The 20,034-nt window shown below is 35.3% G+C and overlaps 2 protein-coding genes across 2 annotated transcripts; both read right to left on the reverse strand.

Moving 5' to 3' along the window:
• Positions 1–243: 243 nt before the first annotated feature.
• Positions 244–7,504, reverse strand: LOC137387829 (uncharacterized). Its single transcript, XM_068074341.1, has 5 exons — positions 7,419–7,504; positions 3,592–3,756; positions 2,086–2,251; positions 1,311–1,473; positions 244–676 (listed from the first exon to the last, which is right to left on the reverse strand). Exons 2-5 carry the CDS (start codon positions 3,702–3,704, stop codon positions 573–575), a joined length of 546 nt encoding a protein of 181 aa, XP_067930442.1. The 5' UTR covers positions 3,705–3,756; positions 7,419–7,504; the 3' UTR covers positions 244–572.
• A 7,179-nt stretch (positions 7,505–14,683) lies between these two features.
• Positions 14,684–19,308, reverse strand: LOC137388077 (uncharacterized). Its single transcript, XM_068074590.1, has 4 exons — positions 19,259–19,308; positions 16,432–16,596; positions 15,008–15,173; positions 14,684–14,737 (listed from the first exon to the last, which is right to left on the reverse strand). Exons 1-4 carry the CDS (start codon positions 19,306–19,308, stop codon positions 14,684–14,686), a joined length of 435 nt encoding a protein of 144 aa, XP_067930691.1.
• Positions 19,309–20,034: the final 726 nt, after the last annotated feature.

Here is a 20,034-nt window from a genome sequence, read left to right on the forward strand (position 1 = left end):
TTTCAAGCCATATATTTTACGAACTTTTTTTTGTTGCCATTCATCATGTTTAACAGGCGAATTAGATTCATCTGCTAGAAGACATTTTCTTCTTCAAATTTTATGTTTTATTAAATTGAGTCAAAAGCTTCTATTTTCTAAATGGTGCTAACCTTTTTTAATTGTTAGTATTTTAGTTCTATCAAAACTATATAGAATATATTATATGGTGCGATTGTTACATTTAGAGGTTAAATAACATTTTCATGTGAATGTGATGGAAATTGCGATTTTATATATACCTAAATAGACATTAATTGTAATTCTTCTAGTGTTCTGTATATTTTCTGATCATGGATAACAAGATATTCAAACTGACATCCATTGTGATTCGTTCAAAGCTTAAAAATGACAATATCATAAAATTGAATATAGTGCTTTCCATGTGAGTAGAAAATATTGACTGCTAGTTTCATATGCTAGCAATATATACCTTTTAAATGGTAACACAAGAAGCAAAAAGCTGATAACAAACATACTGCTGTCATTTTAGATGTAAAAACTAAGAGACGTAGGTTAATTCCTTTAATAGTTTATTTCTGATTGTCTGCTATGAAAGCAAATGTCTTTGCAAATGCGTCGGGCTCCAGTGAACCTGAGATATGTGTCTCTCCATTTATAATAAAATGTGGTACACCTGAAACACAAAAAATGCTGAAGTATAAGCTGATCAATAACCAATGATACTACTGTGGTTGTAGGACATCATCTTTTACCCAAAACAAACGTTATATTTTTAAATTGTTCATAGATTTTTTGGTATTCGATTGAACAAACCAACTAGTCGGGATGATGAGTTATTATATGCAAAGCATTTAGGAATATAAATGACTACCTGATTGTATCATTTTATTGTTTTATTGCAATATTGTTTAATAGTAACTGCAATAGCTTTTTATGAAACTACTAATAGCTCTCAAAGCGCCTCTCAAAACACTTGAATGTAGTGTTTTCCGTCGCCCAACCTCAAAACTTGCTGCCTAAATGTGGCTTTACTCTGCAAACAATTAGCCCGTAGCATAAGAGCTGGTGAAAGTTGGCTTGTAACTGAAAAAAACTAAAGAATTGCCTCTTGATGGAAATAGTTTTGAAGCTTAGTAGCTCCGTGTGTTTGCTGCATACGTGGAGAGAATTTCGTATTGAGAAGCTGAGCTCTGAATACTACACTCAGCCTTTGAACTCAATTGTTTCTACAGCAGGAAATATCTTAACTATAAAGTGTGACTACTAGACAAGAACTATTTCATACGCTGTAAAAAAGGTTTACATACTCGGGATAGGTTTTGATTTCCAAGAAAGAGCAGTCTCTTCTACTTTCTTGGAGTTGTCTGCACAGTCCATGTAACCCTCATAGGCAGCCATATCAAAACACAGCTCTTCTGCTATTTTGTTTAAGACTCCTCTGTTAAGCAGCTGATCTTCACAGAGGTAATTCTGAATAATAATTTTAACACATATAAGTTAGTTGATAAACTTTGAATATAGAATTGTAATTGTTTTTGTACCTTGAAAGACCACCTGCAATGCCAAGGTAACGCAACTCTAGAGTGGCTGATCTATTAGTTTATAGTACTAGTGTAGAATGTCTTATCGGTCATATTGACCACAGAAGAGGAGCAGCCGTAGATCAGTGGTTAGTGTGCTAGCCTACAATCGGTAAGTCAAAGGTTTGAATAGCAGAAGAACCATTGATGGTATCAGGAAGGGCATCCAGCCAAATCTCATGTGAAAAATGGTCGCTCTATACCAGGAAATACTATTTGCAGTGATGACCCCTAAATGGGAAATGCTAAAAAAGGCTGAAAGAAAATTGAAAGGCTTCTCTTCTATAGCATTGGAGTTACTGTATCTGGTGAGACATCAATGGGATCACAGGCTGTGTTTCTCGTAAAGGAGTTGTCTTTTCACAACTATCAAATGTATAAGTCTAGGACTTTCACAAACAAGGTATTACATTATAAAATGAGCATTCGTCTAGTGGTTTAAAATCAACAAAAAATTTTATTCCATCATGATAATATGATAAGTACTATTGACATGAGTTACCTTGAATATTCGTTCAGCTACGTTGCTCTGCACATTCGTCGAATTATCCAAAGTTTTACAATACTCCAGCATTTGATGGCCAGGAAACGTGTTAGGTAGTCGTTTAGACCGTCCACTAAATTTGATTCCTACAGAAGCTGCCCGCTGTCGCATTTGTTCAAGAATGCTACAAAGAAATGTCATCTAGACTAATTTTCAAACGTAGATGGCTGTACAATCTTTCTAATATACTGTTATGTGATTTCAATCAAAGGCAAGTCTATAAGTACCGTAAATATTAAAAGTATATTTTAAACAAGCATTACATGTGTCTATTCGGTATAGCAAAACTGAGCCACTGAGGTTATCATGATTAATCTTTGGGAAAACAATGTATTGAATCGAACAGGCCATATTAATATTCGATCTAACAGGCCATATTAATATTCGATCTAACAGGCCATATTAATATTCGATCTAACAGGCCATATTAATATTGGATTGAACAAGCCATATTAATATTGGATTGAACAGGCCATATTAATATTTGATCTAACAGGCCATATTAATATTGGATTGAACAGGCCATATTAATATTCGATCTAATAGGCCATATTAATATTCGATCTAACAGGCCATATTAATATTCGATCTAACAGGCCATATTAATATTGGATTGAACAGGCCATATTAATATTGGATTGAACAGGCCATATTAATATTCGATCAAACAGGCCATATTAATATTCGATCGAACAGGCCATATTAATATTGGATTGAACAGGCCATATTGATATTCAATCGAACAGGCCATATTAATATTTGATCGAACAGGCCATTATGATATTCAATTGAACAGGCCGTATCAATGTTAATTAATGCATTAATTATTAAAAAGGCTTTTCACGGTGTAATCACTCATTACATGTTCTACTAGAAATGCTAGTAAAAGCACGTGGTACTAAGACAACTGGCTAAATTACTCCATGATCATGAGAGGACAATAGAGTTAACCATTTGATGCTGTGTTGTTGTCTAGGAATCTACAGCTCGTTTGGAGTTTGCTTATCCGAAATGCTAACTGCTTTTTTAATTTATAGCTTCCGCTAACCCACAAAATGCCGCGTAACCGCAAAAACCTTACTCAAATTGATTGCGAATAATGTGAATTACTCGCTTTCCTATATGGTTGTTAGTAAGTTTAGATTAAAAAGAGCATGTCTACTAATATATTGAGAAAAACTTTGGTGCTGGACAACATTTGCATGATCTATGACATTGAAAGCTTTTGTTTGGATAACATGCATATGCTATAACAGTTAATTTACCTCCTAAACACAGCGACCCTACAAACTACTGATATATTTGGATATTATACATTATCATATATTAAATAATATATGATACATAATATATATGATAATATATATATATTATCATATATTATAACTCTGTATGTGCTGCTTTCAATTTTTTTTATTTGATTAAAATGTTTATCCCAACCTTGACCTTCTCGCATCTACTAACCTGGGATTTTTCATCCTGGGAAGTTTCTCAACTCCTTCATCTGTAAGACCAGGAAAGAGGAAAAATGGCTCCCAAGAAACATTGAAATCGTACAAGTCAGCCGTCTGCTGCATGGCAGCCTCCAGCTTTCGCTTGCCGATCCAGCACGATAGTCACATAAAATCCCTGCAAGTAACAATCTCTCTAGTAGTTTGTCTGGTAAAGGTGATAGGGTCAGAACAACCAGTATGCTTGGTGGTTCCTTTTTAGGTACAACTACAACAGCTACAATAAATACACAGAGGTTCCAAATGAAGAAAAGTTGTGGAAAAAGCCAGATCTTATTTTTGTGATTGACTGTATTGGGCTTGCTGGTTCTGGTCGTTAGACTTTAGTGACAGCAAATCATTTTAGTGCGTCTCAATATTTGTTTATTTTTGTAGTTTTCATCTATTTCAACCACTATATAACCACTATATAACCACTATTTCAACCCAAATATATATCAATAACTTGCCTCATGCACTTAAAATATTTTCACCTGATTTTCTTAAAACCGATTTTTAATGAGCTTCTTACTAATCAGGCTGAATACTACCATAGGATAGTCAGTGATAAAATTGGTCAAATCACAGTCAAAAAAAGTTCAGTTACAAAATTGAAACAGCTTCTCAACGCTTATACAGGAAGAAACTGTGTAAAGTTTACACTTTGCGCAGCTTTTTTCTGCTAGAAATGCTTCAAGGACTTTTACACCTCTAACATAAAAGTTTTTTGCACTAAATCACTCTCAGTATGTTCGAATTGGTGTTAAAAGTTTTACAACTCAACTTTTTAAAATGTGACTATCACTTTGTGCACCTGGCTCTTCAATTGCCTGTTTGTTATTCACCTGTAAAGAATAGACTATCATTGTTGAACTAGTCTGTTTATGGGTAAAGGGCACCCTTGGGCTGATGAAATGTATACCTATTACTACAAAGTTTAGTAAAACCCTTTATAAGAACTCCGAAATGGCAATTTAGCTCTTTGGGGAATAGCTAACAGTTTGATATAGCCACATTCATTCCAAAATGGTATAATTCTAGTGTGTCATTTCTATCTAGCACCTGTTCGAACATTTCATCTCTATCTAGCACCTGTTCGAACATTTCATTTCTATCCAGTACATGTTCTAACATGTCATTTTTATCGAGTACATGTTCTTACTTGTCATTTCTATCCAGTACATATTCTTACTTGTCATTTCTATCCAGTACATGTTCTTACTTGTCATTTCTATCCAGTACATGTTCTTACTTGTCATTTCTATCCAGTACATGTTTTTACTTGTCACTTCTATCCAGTACATGTTCTTACTTGTCATTTCTACCCAGTACATGTTCTTACTTGCCATTTCTATCCAGTACATGTTTTTACTTGTCACTTCTATCCAGTACATGTTCTTACTTGTCATTTCTACCCAGTACATGTTCTTACTTGTCATTTCTATCCAGTACATGTTCTTACTTGTCATTTCTATCCAGTACATGTTCTTGCTTGTCATTTTTATCCAGTACATATTCTCACATGTCACTCCCAATTAGTACTTATCTCTGTACATTAGTTTTATCTAGCACTGGCTTCTATATATCACTTAAGTCTAGTGCCTCTAGTTACATGTTATTGCTAATCAATACTTGCTTTAGTGTGTCATATCTATCCAGTGTTTGCAAAAACTTTAATGACTGAAGTCTAGCTGTGAAAAGCATAGGTATCTTTAATTAGTCTGTGGCAGGAATAGGTCTTGGATTTAAGCCAATTAAATGTGCTCCTGGCTGATAGTGTCGTCAACACTTCAAGCAGAATATGCCACATCATGCTCTCTCTCTCTCTCAATGCTGGAAAAGTTATCACTGACGCAAGCATGGCCAATCAGTAAAATGTTTTCCTTTCAAAACTAACCACGAATATCAATCAAAACAGCTCATGCATCACTACGATTTAGACTATTCTGGAGTGATTTGTATATGGTAGTCGTTAGTAACCCAAAAGACAAGGCTATGCAATGCAGGGGCGGATCTAGGAAAAAAAGTGTGTGGTGCAAAATTTGTGTAATATATCTAGAGTGGGAAGGGGTGCGCGGAGTGACCCCCTTACCTGGCCCCACGCTAGCGGACATTTTTGAAATTTAGGCATCTTAGAATGAAGGAGAGGTATGTTTGAGCCCAAAAAAGTGTAATCATTTATTTGCAGCAAACAACAAATTTAGAGGTAAAAGTTGACATTAGACATGATCAATTAAATTGGTGTTTTATAATGTTCCTTATACTATGTATATCAAGATTACATGTAAACAGAAAGTTAACAAACATTTGTGCAATAAAATAAAATCAAGACAAAATCAATCACAAAACCTCAACAGCCATTTGGTTTGGCTGTGCAGAAATTAGCCATCATTTCTGTAAAGTACCATAAGAGATGTTTCGTAGTATTAGCTACATAACGATGCTATTATAAAACAGACATATTAGGGCATACTTTTTTGAGTTGTTGTTTTTTCGTCGAAAGAAATGATCCAAATTTCATTCTTGACCTTTCTTTGAGACTTTTTGTTTTTAAAATTGCTTGTAGTACTTCTTTCGAAAAAGTTGTGGCTCAATTGGGGATGTTTATTGGAACCACTCTCATTTGTTTATAAGCTAAACAAATTCAGGTCAATGTTATTAAAACTAGTTCGTTATAACGAGCTCTACTAGGCCATTTTTGTTCATTTTCTCCCAAAGCAAGTTCTCAGTGAAATGAATTTTAATTTACTCAATTCTTCATGAATTTTAAATCTTTTTTTTAATTTTTTGCATAGTTATGGTGGTGCATTTGCACCAAATGCACCGCAGTAGATCCGCCCCTGCAATGCCTTCACTAATCTGTAATAACTCTTGCTTTCATAGAATGGAACACTTCGGGTTTGTATATTATGGTCTGTTTTTTTTATAATTTTTCCTCGATGTAAGCCACCAACTGATCATGTGACCTCTATTAAAAGACTTTGATGAATAACAACTATTGACATGTGCCAGTTTCTCGCTGCCATGCTATCCTCTTTCTTTTTGAAAAGTTTAAAATGTTTTCAATAATTTAGCTATCTAAGAATAAACAAAGTTCAAGGCTAAAGACAAGGATCTACAGTCAGGATTTTCAAATACTTTGGTAGTAATCGTAACTCTACTCGAGACTTCTAGTAATTATATCATGAATAAAAGGTATTCCTAGGCTTGGAGACAAATGAACATTCTCAAGCATCTATATACATGTATATATAAATCTCAATGTTTGTATGTATGTTTGTCTGCATGTCCAGTTATAGCGATAAGGTTTTCAGCATAAAACACCAGCTGCACACCGGATTTGAACTTGGAGAACATTCAGTTATGCAGACAGTCATCTATTCAATACACTATGCTGTCCAATTGGCTATATGACAGAATAAATTGGGCACATACTTATTACAAATGCCAATCTTTCGTGGCTTCACTCTTAACACTGCAGCTAGCGCTATGTATGAAGCCATACCAGAAGAAAAATGCCTGCCTATACTTGAAGAAAAATGCCTAAACTCACATAGCCAATGAGATAATTGCAATAAGTATAAATCTGTAGTCGGCACTGCAGCCAGTATATTATGAATTACACAAAAATAAACACGGTACACAGAAATAAACAAAACACATTCGTTTAAAAGTTAGAATGGTAAATTTTGTATATGTTGAGAAAAGAATTAATTTTCCGTGCAGAAACTTTTTATCACCCGTGCAATGCCAGGCATTCATCTAGTATAGAGTAAAGGTTGTCATATAGAATGTACTTACGCAACAATCTGTATGTTGATAGGAACCTTCTTACTGGTCTCATCTGCCATTCTTAACAGAAATGAATATGCAGGGTTTCACTCAACTTGTAAGCCCTGCGATGATACACTGCCTTGGCATGTAGTTGTAGACAAATGAAGGAGTATTTATACCCAGGTCTGTTTTTGACCTGTCATTGTATGTCATTTATTACCTGTAGAATGTAATGACGTTGCGCTGCAGTGTGCATATCATCATGTTTTAACCACTGATGACATGACGCAGTATAGTATAGTCATCTATATATATATTTTTCAAAGTCCGTGTGTTGGAATTCCGTCTGTTAAAAATCCGGTTATAGCCATTATTAGAACAGCTGAGCTGGACAACAATAAATACTCAAAGTCATGGCTTACTGTCATTGGAAGCCATAGATATAGTTTACTATGTATATAACTATAGGGTTTACTATATCTATGTTGGAAGCCTAACCTTATTAACTAGCTTAGTGGAGTTTTCCATTGGCAATATGCCAGGCTACTAGCTTGAAAGGTACAGTTGTTTAACAAAGTTTTAAAACCTTTACAATTGTTTTTATTTTCCTCTTAATTTAGTTCAACACTTCAACTACACGACACACTTCTCTCATGATATGCATTTTGAAATTTATAGTGGCAAATGTTGTTATATGTTAAATACAAATCCATTTTTTGTCCAAAGACTCTTCTATTACATGGGCAACGCCGGGTGGCACAGCTCGTAGATATATAAACCTAGAATGGCCAATAATAGCTACAGTATTCCCATCGGTTGCCTTGTCAGACTTAAATAGCACGACATAACGTCTTGTATTGTACCTCATGCTTGACTGCACTGTTGTTTACAATTGAGCTAATGAGAAGAAGGTGGCAAAATTAAATTTATTTTCACATAAAAACTTTCTTGGATACATAATCCAGTAAACTAAAGCAATTCTGTGATAATATCTGATAACCACCATAGATTAATACTATAAAAGCTATGAATTGTTGTACACAAATCATGAGCCATCAGGGCTTTATTTGCAACCCTCTCCTATCCCCATGCTCTCTTTTCCCCTTCTCCAAAGAAGAAGTTAGAAGGGGAAAAGAGAGAAGGGAGTAAGGAGAGGGGGAGCAAATAGCCCACCCACTCAAAGAGCCAGACCCTGGCTAGGTGAATAGACTAATATCATGCTGAACTAAACATGACTAAATATGATGAGTATGCAAGTATGTCTTAAGTCAAAAATGAGACAGAATGATTTTTTACAGCTGGCTATGTAGCTGGCTAGGTCACCAAAGCTGAAGTGTAATGATTGTATCAATAGCATCGTGGATGTTACCAACTTTAATGTAAACCAAGCAACGAATTCCCTAATCAAAATTAAGAATCGTGATGTAATGGCTATACTTTGTCTTCGCCTGTGGTGATTGAGGTTTGTAACCACAGTGAGAAAGCAACGAGAGTGTTGCGTAGTAGTGCTGGATTGGTGAAAAACTTTCCCAGGCTAGCACTAATTGCCACCATGGAGAAGTTGCTGAGGTTCAAGTTTCAACATCATGCTATTGTTTAAGTGTAATCATCAAGCTAGTAGACTAGCTCGTGAGATAGCAGAGAGATATATTTCGATTATGGCGCATTATGAAGCTAAGAATAGAGCTGGCATGGGTAGCTCGTCTGGTCTTGACCCACCGGGTCAGAGGTGCCCAGGTCGGGCCACCCGACACTCGGGTCTTCCTATACAAAGACACAGTTGGTTTATGGCTAAACAACAGCGGTTGTATATTGCTTTTTAAGTGCGATTGAAATGGAGTCGCATATAGTCCTAGCACGGAAGGACCAGGCGAAATAAAACAAGGTGAGTCAAGACTATATTTTGCCGTCTGCGACAATAGTCTTTGGATTATAGGTTTCACACTGTTTTTCGGCAAAAAATAACCAAGATGTCGATAGTCTGGGATTTCATGAAGAAGCCAGTCACGAAAGGAAAATACCAAGTTATTTGTACAATATACAAAAGCAAGTTAAAGGTTGACTTGCAACAGAATTCACATTACAGTTATTTAGTATCATAAGATTCACCTTGTCTTACTCTGTTGTGTTGTAGGTGTGAAATATATGGGAATGTGATTACAAGCTCTTAAAAACTAAAAAACGAACAGTTAATCGCAGCCACACGAGACCGCCGTAGTTTGGATTCGCTTTCCAAAACGGCTCTAATGGGACGTAGTTGTTACAGGATGGTTTCTGTTTACACTTTCATGCAACCTCATTCGTCGAAATATTTTCACAAATATGCTTCACGCATTCAATAAAACCATGTCTATTGTTCTTACGCGTCTGTTTTATCATCATTGTAATGCTGTCACTTTTAGCAGTGATATCTTATAACTTACCGTAAAATATCATTAAACTTTTTAACCTTAGCTCACAGGAGTACATATCTTTGTCCAATAATCATGACGAACCCGTTGGTCACCTGTGATAATTGAAAAGTGCTGCAGAAATTATTTTCGAAGTATTGGGTCATGTGATCAGATTACGACTTGACGATTGAATAATGCCGAAACAAAACTGTAAACTAGCGAGCATCTATATTTGATACGGGGTCTTCGGTAAAACCCGAAATGTTTGTCATAAACTAGTGCTACGACAAGTTTTATATTGAGTTTTTTAATGGCTTTTCAATTCACACGAGAACATCACGTGACAAGACGATAACCAAACTGTAATGACTACGTCAGAGAAATAAAGAGATTCCAATCTATGGCGGCTTTATATTTTTGAGCTTTTAAGAGCTTGTAATCACAGTTCCACGTATTGGCACCTACAACACAACAGAGTAAGACATGGTGAATCTTTTGATACCAGATAACTGTAATGTGAATTTTGTTGCAAGTCATCTTTTTAAGTTACAAAGAAGGGTCCACCTCAATACTATTGAGGCATTTACAACGAGGGCATCCTGAGGAACTTAAAAGCGCATCTAAGAACCTTCAATCCAGCAAATATATTTTATTTTTAGTTTCTTTCACTAATACCAGAGGTTTTAGGAATGTGATGGATTTTTGCTTTCCACTATGCTGGGTTATGTATTTCTATATTTGTAAAGTATTTCTTAACTAATCTCTTGTTGATTATAATAGCAGTTGAAAATAAAATCTGTAATAAAAACACTAGCCCAATCATGCCATTAATCTATCACCCATTGAATAGCATTGATCCACCAATGTCTAACCATAAATTGTAGATTGCATCTATAAACCAAGCTACAGGATATAATGATTGGTGTGATAATGGTTTCTTTTATCTTAGTTTAATGATGTCACAAAATTGGGCTGTAATAGAACTATCTCGTAAACTTAAATGAATAAAAAAATCGCGTGTGCTGACCCGGTCCGACCCGATATTGGCCCTCATTGTTGACCCTGAGTCTGGTCCGACTCTGCATTCCTTGGTCTCGTTCCAGCTCTAGCTAAGAAAGCCATTGATTCCATTTCCCTGATCAGATCAAAAACTTCACAGGCTCATCATATTTAGTCATGTTTAGTTCAGCAGGATATTAGTCTTTTACCTAGCCAGGGTCTGGCTCTTCGGGTGGGTGGGCTATTTGCCCCCCTCCTTTTGCCCTTCTCTCTTTTCCCCTTCTCACTTCTTCTTTGGAGAAGGGGAAAAGAGAGAATGGGGATAGGAGAGGGTGGCAAATAAAGCCCTGATAGCTCATGATTTGTGTGCAACATTTCATAGCTTTTATACTTTTAATCTATGGTGGTTATCAGATATTATTACATAATTGCTTTTCTTGATTATGTATACAAGAAGGTTTTTATGCAAAAATGAATATGATTTTGTCAAATTCTCCTCATGAGCTCCATTGTTAACGATAGTGCAGTCAAGCGTGAAGTACAATACAATGACGTTACGTCATGCTATTTACGTCTGACAGGCTTTTTCCCTATTGGCCAATCTAGGTTTATATATCTATGAGTATAGTACATAGTATAGTGCAGCTATGGCCAAATGGCGGATCTAGATCCGCATCTTTGTAGTTTTATTGTGGATATTTCAAGTTACCTGTCAAAAAGATTTTTTAAAGTATTTTTTTTTTATTTTGTTGAAAAAATATTTTTGTAATTTTTTCTTGGAATTTTTGTAAATTCATTGTTTTCAGCAATAAATTTTGTAAAAACCAATCACAGGACACGACTCACAAATACTCTTCATGAACTTTATGAGTCGCTAAAAGTAGCAAAAAACTGTGTTTTGATAGTATTGTGAAGTCAAAGACCACTCATCATTTTTATTACTGATATCAGACATAGTTATTACAGCACATTCATTCACTGATTTATAGTTCAAATTATATGTACAAACAAAAAGTTTTCAAATCGTATTTGAGGCCTCGTTTTAAGATGTGAGTAAATAATTGCAGGGCAGAATGTCCTTGGTTAGTGCTGATGTCTGATCATCTCCCAGTATGCGCATCTGATGATACGCCTTGGGGTAAGACGCCTGGTTGTCGGGCACTCACAGATCTTTTAGTAGAGTTCAAAGTTGATCTGTTTATTGTGGGCGGCCAGAATGGCTACCATATATCACGACTTGTTGCTACAGATTCTCAACTTGGGAGTGGAGGTGGCCTCAGTTCATTCATTGTGGGTCTTCAAACTGAGGGTGTGTCTATTCACAGCCCGCCAACATCACCCAAAGTCTTTAAAGAGCATCTTCCAGCCCTCATTACATTGTTGAATCTTCATATAGAACATTCTGATTCGTTATGCTTTGATGTGCACAAGCTAAATCATTCTGTTTTATTGGATCATACTTGTATTAAAAAGAGGGTCAGCGTTCTTTCCACAGAATTCAACGGATTGAATGTTACATATGACAAGCGTGTCTGGTTGGTTTTAGTTGTCACTCTCTCACTAGCAATGTTACTGCTTTTGGTATTTAGACGCTACCTCTGGTTGCGCATTTGTAAGTTTCTCAACCCGGATGGGAGTTTTCCACTATACCATGAAAATCTGTTAGCTGTATAACATAATTCACCATATGACTGTTTTAATTACAAAGTTTTCATGAGGCGATGGTAAAGTTTCAGTTCATCAACACTCAGAGATCTGTCAGTGCATAGAGGAATGGTTTATTACCGTACTTACGATTCGAGGTGCTTTAAAGATTTTCTGCTCATCGTTATATCGTCACTTCTCTTATGTTGCCAAAGTATATCGGCAAACCCTACTGACGTTAGTAAAACATTTCTCAATTGCATTAAGCTGGATTCTGTGACGTGTACTCTACATTCAAGCCATTGTGCCAACAGCTGGTGATGATGCTTCGACCACATGTCGACTAACCCAGGAACATGAAAATTCGACTCACTATTGCATGATGATTTCATCAACATGAAAATGCTTCATGGAAAACTTGTAGAAGTAATTTTTTTTTTGTATTTTTGGTATTTAAAATGCGAGAAGATATGCTGTAATATTTCGTTGCGATTTTTCATCTCAAGCCATATATTTTACGAACCTCTTTGTTGTCATTCATCATGTTTAACAGGCGAATTAGATTCATCCGCTAGAAGACATTTTCTTCTTCAAATTTTATGTTTTATTAAATTGAGTCAAAAGCTTCTATTTTCTAAATGGTGCTAACCTTTTTTAATTGTTAGTATTTCAGTTCCATCAAAACTATATAGAATATATTATATGGTGCGATTGTTACATTTAGAGGTTAAATAACATTTTCATGTGAATGTGATGGAAATTGCGATTTTATATATACCTAAATAGACATTAATTGTAATTCTTCTAGTGTTCTGTATATTTTCTGATCATGGATAACAAGATATTCAAACTGACATCCATTGTGATTCGTTCAAAGCTTAAAAATGACAATATCATAAAATTGAATATAGTGCTTTCCATGTGAGTAGAAAATATTGACTGCTAGTTTCATATGCTAGCAATATATACCTTTTAAATGGTAACACAAGAAGCAAAAAGCTGATAACAAACATACTGCTGTCATTTTAGATGTAAAAACTAAGAGACGTAGGTTAATTCCTTTTATAGTTTATTTCTGATTGTCTGCTATGAAAGCAAATGTCTTTGCAAATGCGTCGGGCTCCAGTGAACCTGAGATATGTGTCTCTCCATTAATAATAAAATGTGGTACACCTGAAACACAAAATATGCTGAAGTATAAGCTGACCAATAACCAATAATACTACTGTGGTTGTAGGACATCATCTTTTACCCAAAACAAACGTTATATTTTTAAATTGTTCATAGATTTTTTGGTATTCGATGGAACAAATCAACTAGTCGTGATGATCAGTTATTATATGCAAAGCATCTAGGAATATAAATGACTAGCTGATTGTATAATTTTATTGTTTTATTGCAATATTGTTTAATAGTAACTGCAATAGCTTTTTATGAAACTACTAATAGCTCTCAAAGCGCCTCTCAAAACACTTGAATGTAGTGTTTTTCGTCACCCAACCTCAAAACTTGCTGCTTAAATGTGGTTTTACTCTGCAAACAATTAGCCCGTAGCATAAGAGCTGGTGAAAGTTGGCTTGTAACTGAAAAAACTAAAGAATTGCCTCTTGATGGAAATAGTTTGGAAGCTTAGTAGCTCCGTGTGTTTGCTGCATACGTGGAGAGAATTTCGTATTGAGAAGCTGAGCTCTGAATACTACACTCAGCCTTTGAACTCAATTGTTTCTACAGCAGGAAATATCTTAACTATAAAGTGTGACTACTAGACAAGAACTATTTCATACGCTGTAAAAAAGGTTTACATACTCGGGATAGGTTTTGATTTCCAAGAAAGAGCAGTCTCTTCTACTTTCTTGGAGTTGTCTGCACAGTCCATGTAACCCTCATAGGCAGCCATATCAAAACACAGCTCTTCTGCTATTTTGTTTAAGACTCCTCTGTTAAGCAACTGATCTTCACAGAGGTAATTCTGAATAATAATTTTAACACATATAAGTTAGTTGATAAACTTTGAATATAGAATTGTAATTGTTTTTGTACCTTGAAAGACCACCTGCAATGCCAAGGTAACGCAACTCTAGAGTAGCTGATCTATTAGTTTATAGTACTAGTGTAGAATGTCTTATCGGTCATATTGACCACAGAAGAGGAGCAGCCGTGGATCAGTGGTTAGCGTGCTAGCATACAATCGGTAAGTCAGAGGTCTGAATAGCAGAAGAACCGTTGATGGTATTAGGAAGGGCATCTAGCCAAATCTCATGTGAAAAATGGTCGCTCTATACCAGGAAATACTATTTGCAGTGATGACCCCTAAATGGGAAATGCTAAAAAAAGCTGAAAGAAAGTTGAAAGGCTTTTTTTCTATAGCATTGGAGTTACTGTATCTGGTGAGACATCAATGGGATCACAGGCTGTATTTCTTGTAAAGGAGTTGTCTTTTCACAACTATCAAATGTATAAGTCTAGGACTTTCACAAACAAGGTATTACATTATTAAATGAGCATTCGTCTAGCGGTTTAAAATCAACAAAAAAAATTTTCCATCATGATAATATGATAAGTACTATTGACATGAGTTACCTTGAATATTCGTTCAGCTACGTTGCTCTGTACATTCGTCGAATTATCCAAGGTTTTACAATACTCCAGCATTTGGTGGCCAGGAAACGTGTTAGGTAGTCGTTTAGACCGTCCACTAAATTTGATTCCTACAGAAGCTGCCCGCTGTCGCATTTGTTCAAGAATGCTACAAAGAAATGTTATCTAGACTAATTTTCAAACATAGATGGCTGTACAATCTTTCTAATATACTGTTAGGTGATTTCAATCAAAGGCAAGTCTATAAGTACCGTAAATATTAAAAGTATATTTTAAACAAGCATTACATGTGTCTACTCGGTATAGCAAAACTGAGCCACTGAGGTTATCATGATTAATCCTTGAGAAAACAATGTATTGAATCGAACAGGCCATATTAATATTCGATCTAACAGGCCATATTAATATTCGGTCTAACAGGCCATATTAATATTAGATCTAACAGGCCATATTAATATTGGATTGAACAGGCCAAATTAATATTGGATTGAACAGGCCATATTAATATTTGATCAAACAGGCCATATTAATATTGCATCGAACAGGCCATATTAATATTCGATTGAACAGGCCATATTAATATTCGATCAAACAGGCCATATTAATATTCGATTGAACAGGCCATATTAATATTCGATTGATCAGGCCATATTAATATTGGATCGAACAGGCCATATTAATATTCGATTGAACAGGTCATATTAATATCCGATCGAACAGGCCATATTGATATTCAATCAAACAGGCCGTATCAATGTTAATTAAAACATTAATTACTGAAAAGGCTTTTTACGGTGTAATCACTCATTACATGTTCTACTAGAAATGCTAGTAAAAGCATGTGGTACTAAGACAACTGGCTAAAGTACTCCATGATCATGAGAGGACAATAGAGTTAACCATTTGATGCTGTGTTGTTGTCTAGGAATCTACAGCTCGTTTGGAGTTTGCTTATCCGAAATGCTAACTGCTTTTTTAATTTTCAGCTTCCGCTAACCCACAAAATGTCCCGTAACCGCAAAAACCTTACTCAAATTGATTGCGAATAATGTGAATTACTCGCTTTCCTATATGGTTGTTAGTATGTTTGGATTAAAATGAGCATGTCTACTAATATATTGAGAAAAACTTTGGTGCTGGACAACATTTGATCTATGACATTGAAACCTTTTGTTTGGATAACATGCATATGCTATAACAGTTAATTTACCTCCTAATCACAGTGACCCTACAAACTACTGATATATTTGGATATTATACATTATCATATATTAAATAATATATGATACATAATATATATGATAATATATATATATATTACCATATATTATAACTCTGTATGTGCTGCTTTCATTTTTCTATTTGATTAAAATGTTTATCCCAACCTTGACCTCGCATCTACTAACCTGGGATTTTTCATCCTGGGAAGTTTCTCAACTCCTTCATCTGTAAGACCAGGAAAAAGGAAAAATGGCTCCCAAGAAACATTGAAATCGTACAAGTCAGCCGTCTGCTGCATGGCAGCCTCCAGCTTTCGCTTGCCGATCCAGCACGATAGACACATAAAATCCCTGCAAGTAACAATCTCTCTAGTAGTTTGTCTGGTGAAGGTGATAGGGTCAGAACAACCAGTATGCTTGGTGGTTCCTTTTTAGGTACAACTACAACAACTACAATAAATACACAGAGGTTCCAAATGAAGAAAAGTTGTGGAAAAAGTCAGATCTTATTTTTGTGATTGACTATATTGGGCTTGCTGGTTCTGGTCGTTAGACTTTAGTGACAGCAAATCATCTTAGTGTGTCTCAATATTTGTTTATTTTTGTAGTTTTCATCTATTTCAACCACTATATAACCACTATATAACCACTATTTCAACCCAAATATATATCAATAACTTGCCTCATGCACTTAAAATATTTTCACCTGATTTTCTTAAAACCGATTTTTAATGAGCCTCTTACTAATCAAGCTGAATACTACCATAGGATAGTCAGTGATAAAATTGATCAAATCACAGTCAAAAAAAGTTCAGTTACAAAATTGAAACAGCTTCTCAACGCTTATACAGGAAGAAACTGTAAAGTTTAAACTTTGCGCAGTTTTTTTCCTGTTAGAAATGCTTCAAGGACTTTTACACCTCTAACATAAAAGTTTTTTGCGTTAAATCACTCTCAGTATGTTTGAATTGGTGTTAAAAGTTTTACAACTCAACTTTTTAAAATGTGACTGTATCACTTTGTGCACCTGGCTCTTCAATTGCCTGTTTGTTATTCACCTGTAAAGAATAGACTATCATTGTTGAACTAGTCTGTTTATGGGTAAAGGGCACCCTTGGGCTGATGAAATGTATACCTATTACTACAAAGTTTAGTAAAACCCTTTATAAGAACTTCGAAATGGCAATTTAGCTCTTTGTGGAATAGCTAACAGTTTGATATAGCCACATTCATTCCAAAATGGTATAATTCTAGTGTGTCATTTCTATCTAGCACCTGTTCGAACATTTCATTTCTATCCAGTACATGTTCTAACATGTCATTTTTATCGAGTACATGTTCTTACTTGTCATTTCTATCCAGTACATATTCTTACTTGTCATTTCTATCCAGTACATGTTCTTACTTGTCATTTCTATCCAGTACATGTTCTTACTTGTCATTTCTATCCAGTACATGTTCTTACTTGTCATTTCTATCCAGTACATGTTCTTACTTGTCATTTCTATCCAGTACATGTTCTTACTTGTCATTTCTATCCAGTACATGTTCTTACTTGTCATTTCTATCCAGTACATATTCTCATATGTCACTCCCAATTAGTACTTATTTCTGTACATTAGTTTTATCTAGCACTGGCTTCTATATATCACTTAAGTCTAGTGCCTCTAGTTACATGTTATTGCTAATCAATACTTGCTTTAGTGTGTCATATCTATCCAGTGTTTGCAAAAACTTTAATGACTGAAGTCTAGCTGTGAAAAGCATAGGTATCTTTAATTAGTCTGTGGCAGGAATAGGTCTTGGATTTAAGCCAATTAAATGTGCTCCTGGCTGATAGTGTCATCAACACTTCAAGCAGAATATGTCACATCATGCTCTCTCTCTCAATGCTGGAAAAGTTATCACTGACGCAAGCATGGCCAATCAGTAAAATGTTTTCCTTTCAAAACTAACCACGAATATCAATCAAAACAGCTCATGCATCACTACGATTTAGACTATTCTGGAGTGATTTGTATATGGTAGTCGTTAGTAACCCAAAAGACAAGGCTATGCAATGCCCTCACTAATCTGTAATAACTCTTGCTTTCATAGAATGGAACACTTCGGGTTTGTATATTATGGTCTGTTTTTATAATTTTTCCTCTATGTAAGCCACCAACTGATCATGTGACCTCTATTAAAAGACTTTGATGAATAACAACTGTTGGCATGTGCCAGTTTGTCGCTGCCATGCTATCCTCTTTCCTTTTGAAAAGCTTTAAAATGTTTTCAATAATTTAGCTATCTAAGAATAAACAAAGTTCAAGGCTAAAGACAAGGATCTACAGTCAGGATTTTCAAATACTTTGGTAGTAATCGTAACTCTACTCGAGACTTCTAGTAATTATATCATGAATGAAAGGTATTCCTAGGCTTGGAGACAAATGAACATTCTCAAGCATCTATATACATGTATATATAAATCTCAATGTTTGTATGTATGTTTGTCTGCATGTCCAGTTATAGCGATAAAGTTTTCAGAATGAAACACCAGCTGCACACCGGATTTGAACTTGGAGAACATTCAGTTATGCAGACAGTCATCTATTCAATACAATATGCTGTTCAATTGGCTATATGACAGAATAAATTGGGCACATACTTATTACAAATGCCAATCTTTTATGGCTTCACTCTTAACACTGCAGCTAGCACTATGAATGAAGCCATACCAGAAGAAAAATGCCTGCCTATACTTGAAGAAAAAGGCCTGAACTCACATAGCCAACGAGATAATTGCAATAAATATAAATCTGTAGTCGGCACTGCAGCCAGTATAGTATGAATCACACAAAAATAAACACGGTACACAGAAATAAACAAAACACTTTCGTTTAAAAGTTAGAATGGTAAATTTTGTATATGTTGAGAAAAAAATTAATTTTCTGTGCAGAAACTTTTTATCACCCGTGTAATGCCAGGCATTCATTTAGTATAGAACAAAGGTTGTCATATAGAATGTACTTACGCAACAATCTGTATGTTGATAGGAACCTTCTTACTGGTCTCATCTGCCATTCTTAACAGAAATGAAGATGCAGGGTTTCACTCAACTTGTAAGCTCTGCAATGATGCACGGCCTTGGCATGTAGTTGTAGACAAATGAAGGAGTATTTATACCCAGGTCTGTTTTTGACCTGTCATTGTATGCCATTTATTACCTGTAGAATGTAATGACGTTGCGCAGCACAGTGTGCAAATCATCATGTTGTAACCACTGATGACATGACGCAGTATAGTATAGTCATCTATATATATATTTCTCAAAGTCCGTGTGTTGGAATTCCGTCTGTTGGAAATCCGGTTATAGCCATTATTAGAACAGCTGAGCTGGACAACAATAAATACTCAAAGTCATGGCTTACTGTCATTGGAAGCCATAGATATAGTTTACTATGTCTATAACTATAGGGTTTACTATATCTATGTTGGAAGCCTAACCTTATTAACTAGCTTAGTGGAGTTTTCCATTGGCAATATGCCAGGCTACTAAAAGGTACAGTTGTTTGACAAAGTTTTAAAACCTTTACAATTGTTTTTATTTTCCTCTTAATTTAGTTCAACTCAGAGCTGTGCTACTCGAGTACGAATTCGAGTACAAGTACTACTCGAGTACCGATTTCAACTACTCTCTACTCTACTCGAAGGGGCCATAATATGGGATAAATATACTCTACTTGTACTCCCTTGGGAAGAAAGTACTCGGAATCTACTTGCAAATTTAAATACTCTACTCTACTTTAC

The sequence above is a fragment of the Watersipora subatra genome, chromosome 2, assembly GCF_963576615.1.
Source record: "Watersipora subatra chromosome 2, tzWatSuba1.1, whole genome shotgun sequence".
In the NCBI taxonomy this organism is placed as follows: domain Eukaryota; kingdom Metazoa; phylum Bryozoa; class Gymnolaemata; order Cheilostomatida; family Watersiporidae; genus Watersipora; species Watersipora subatra.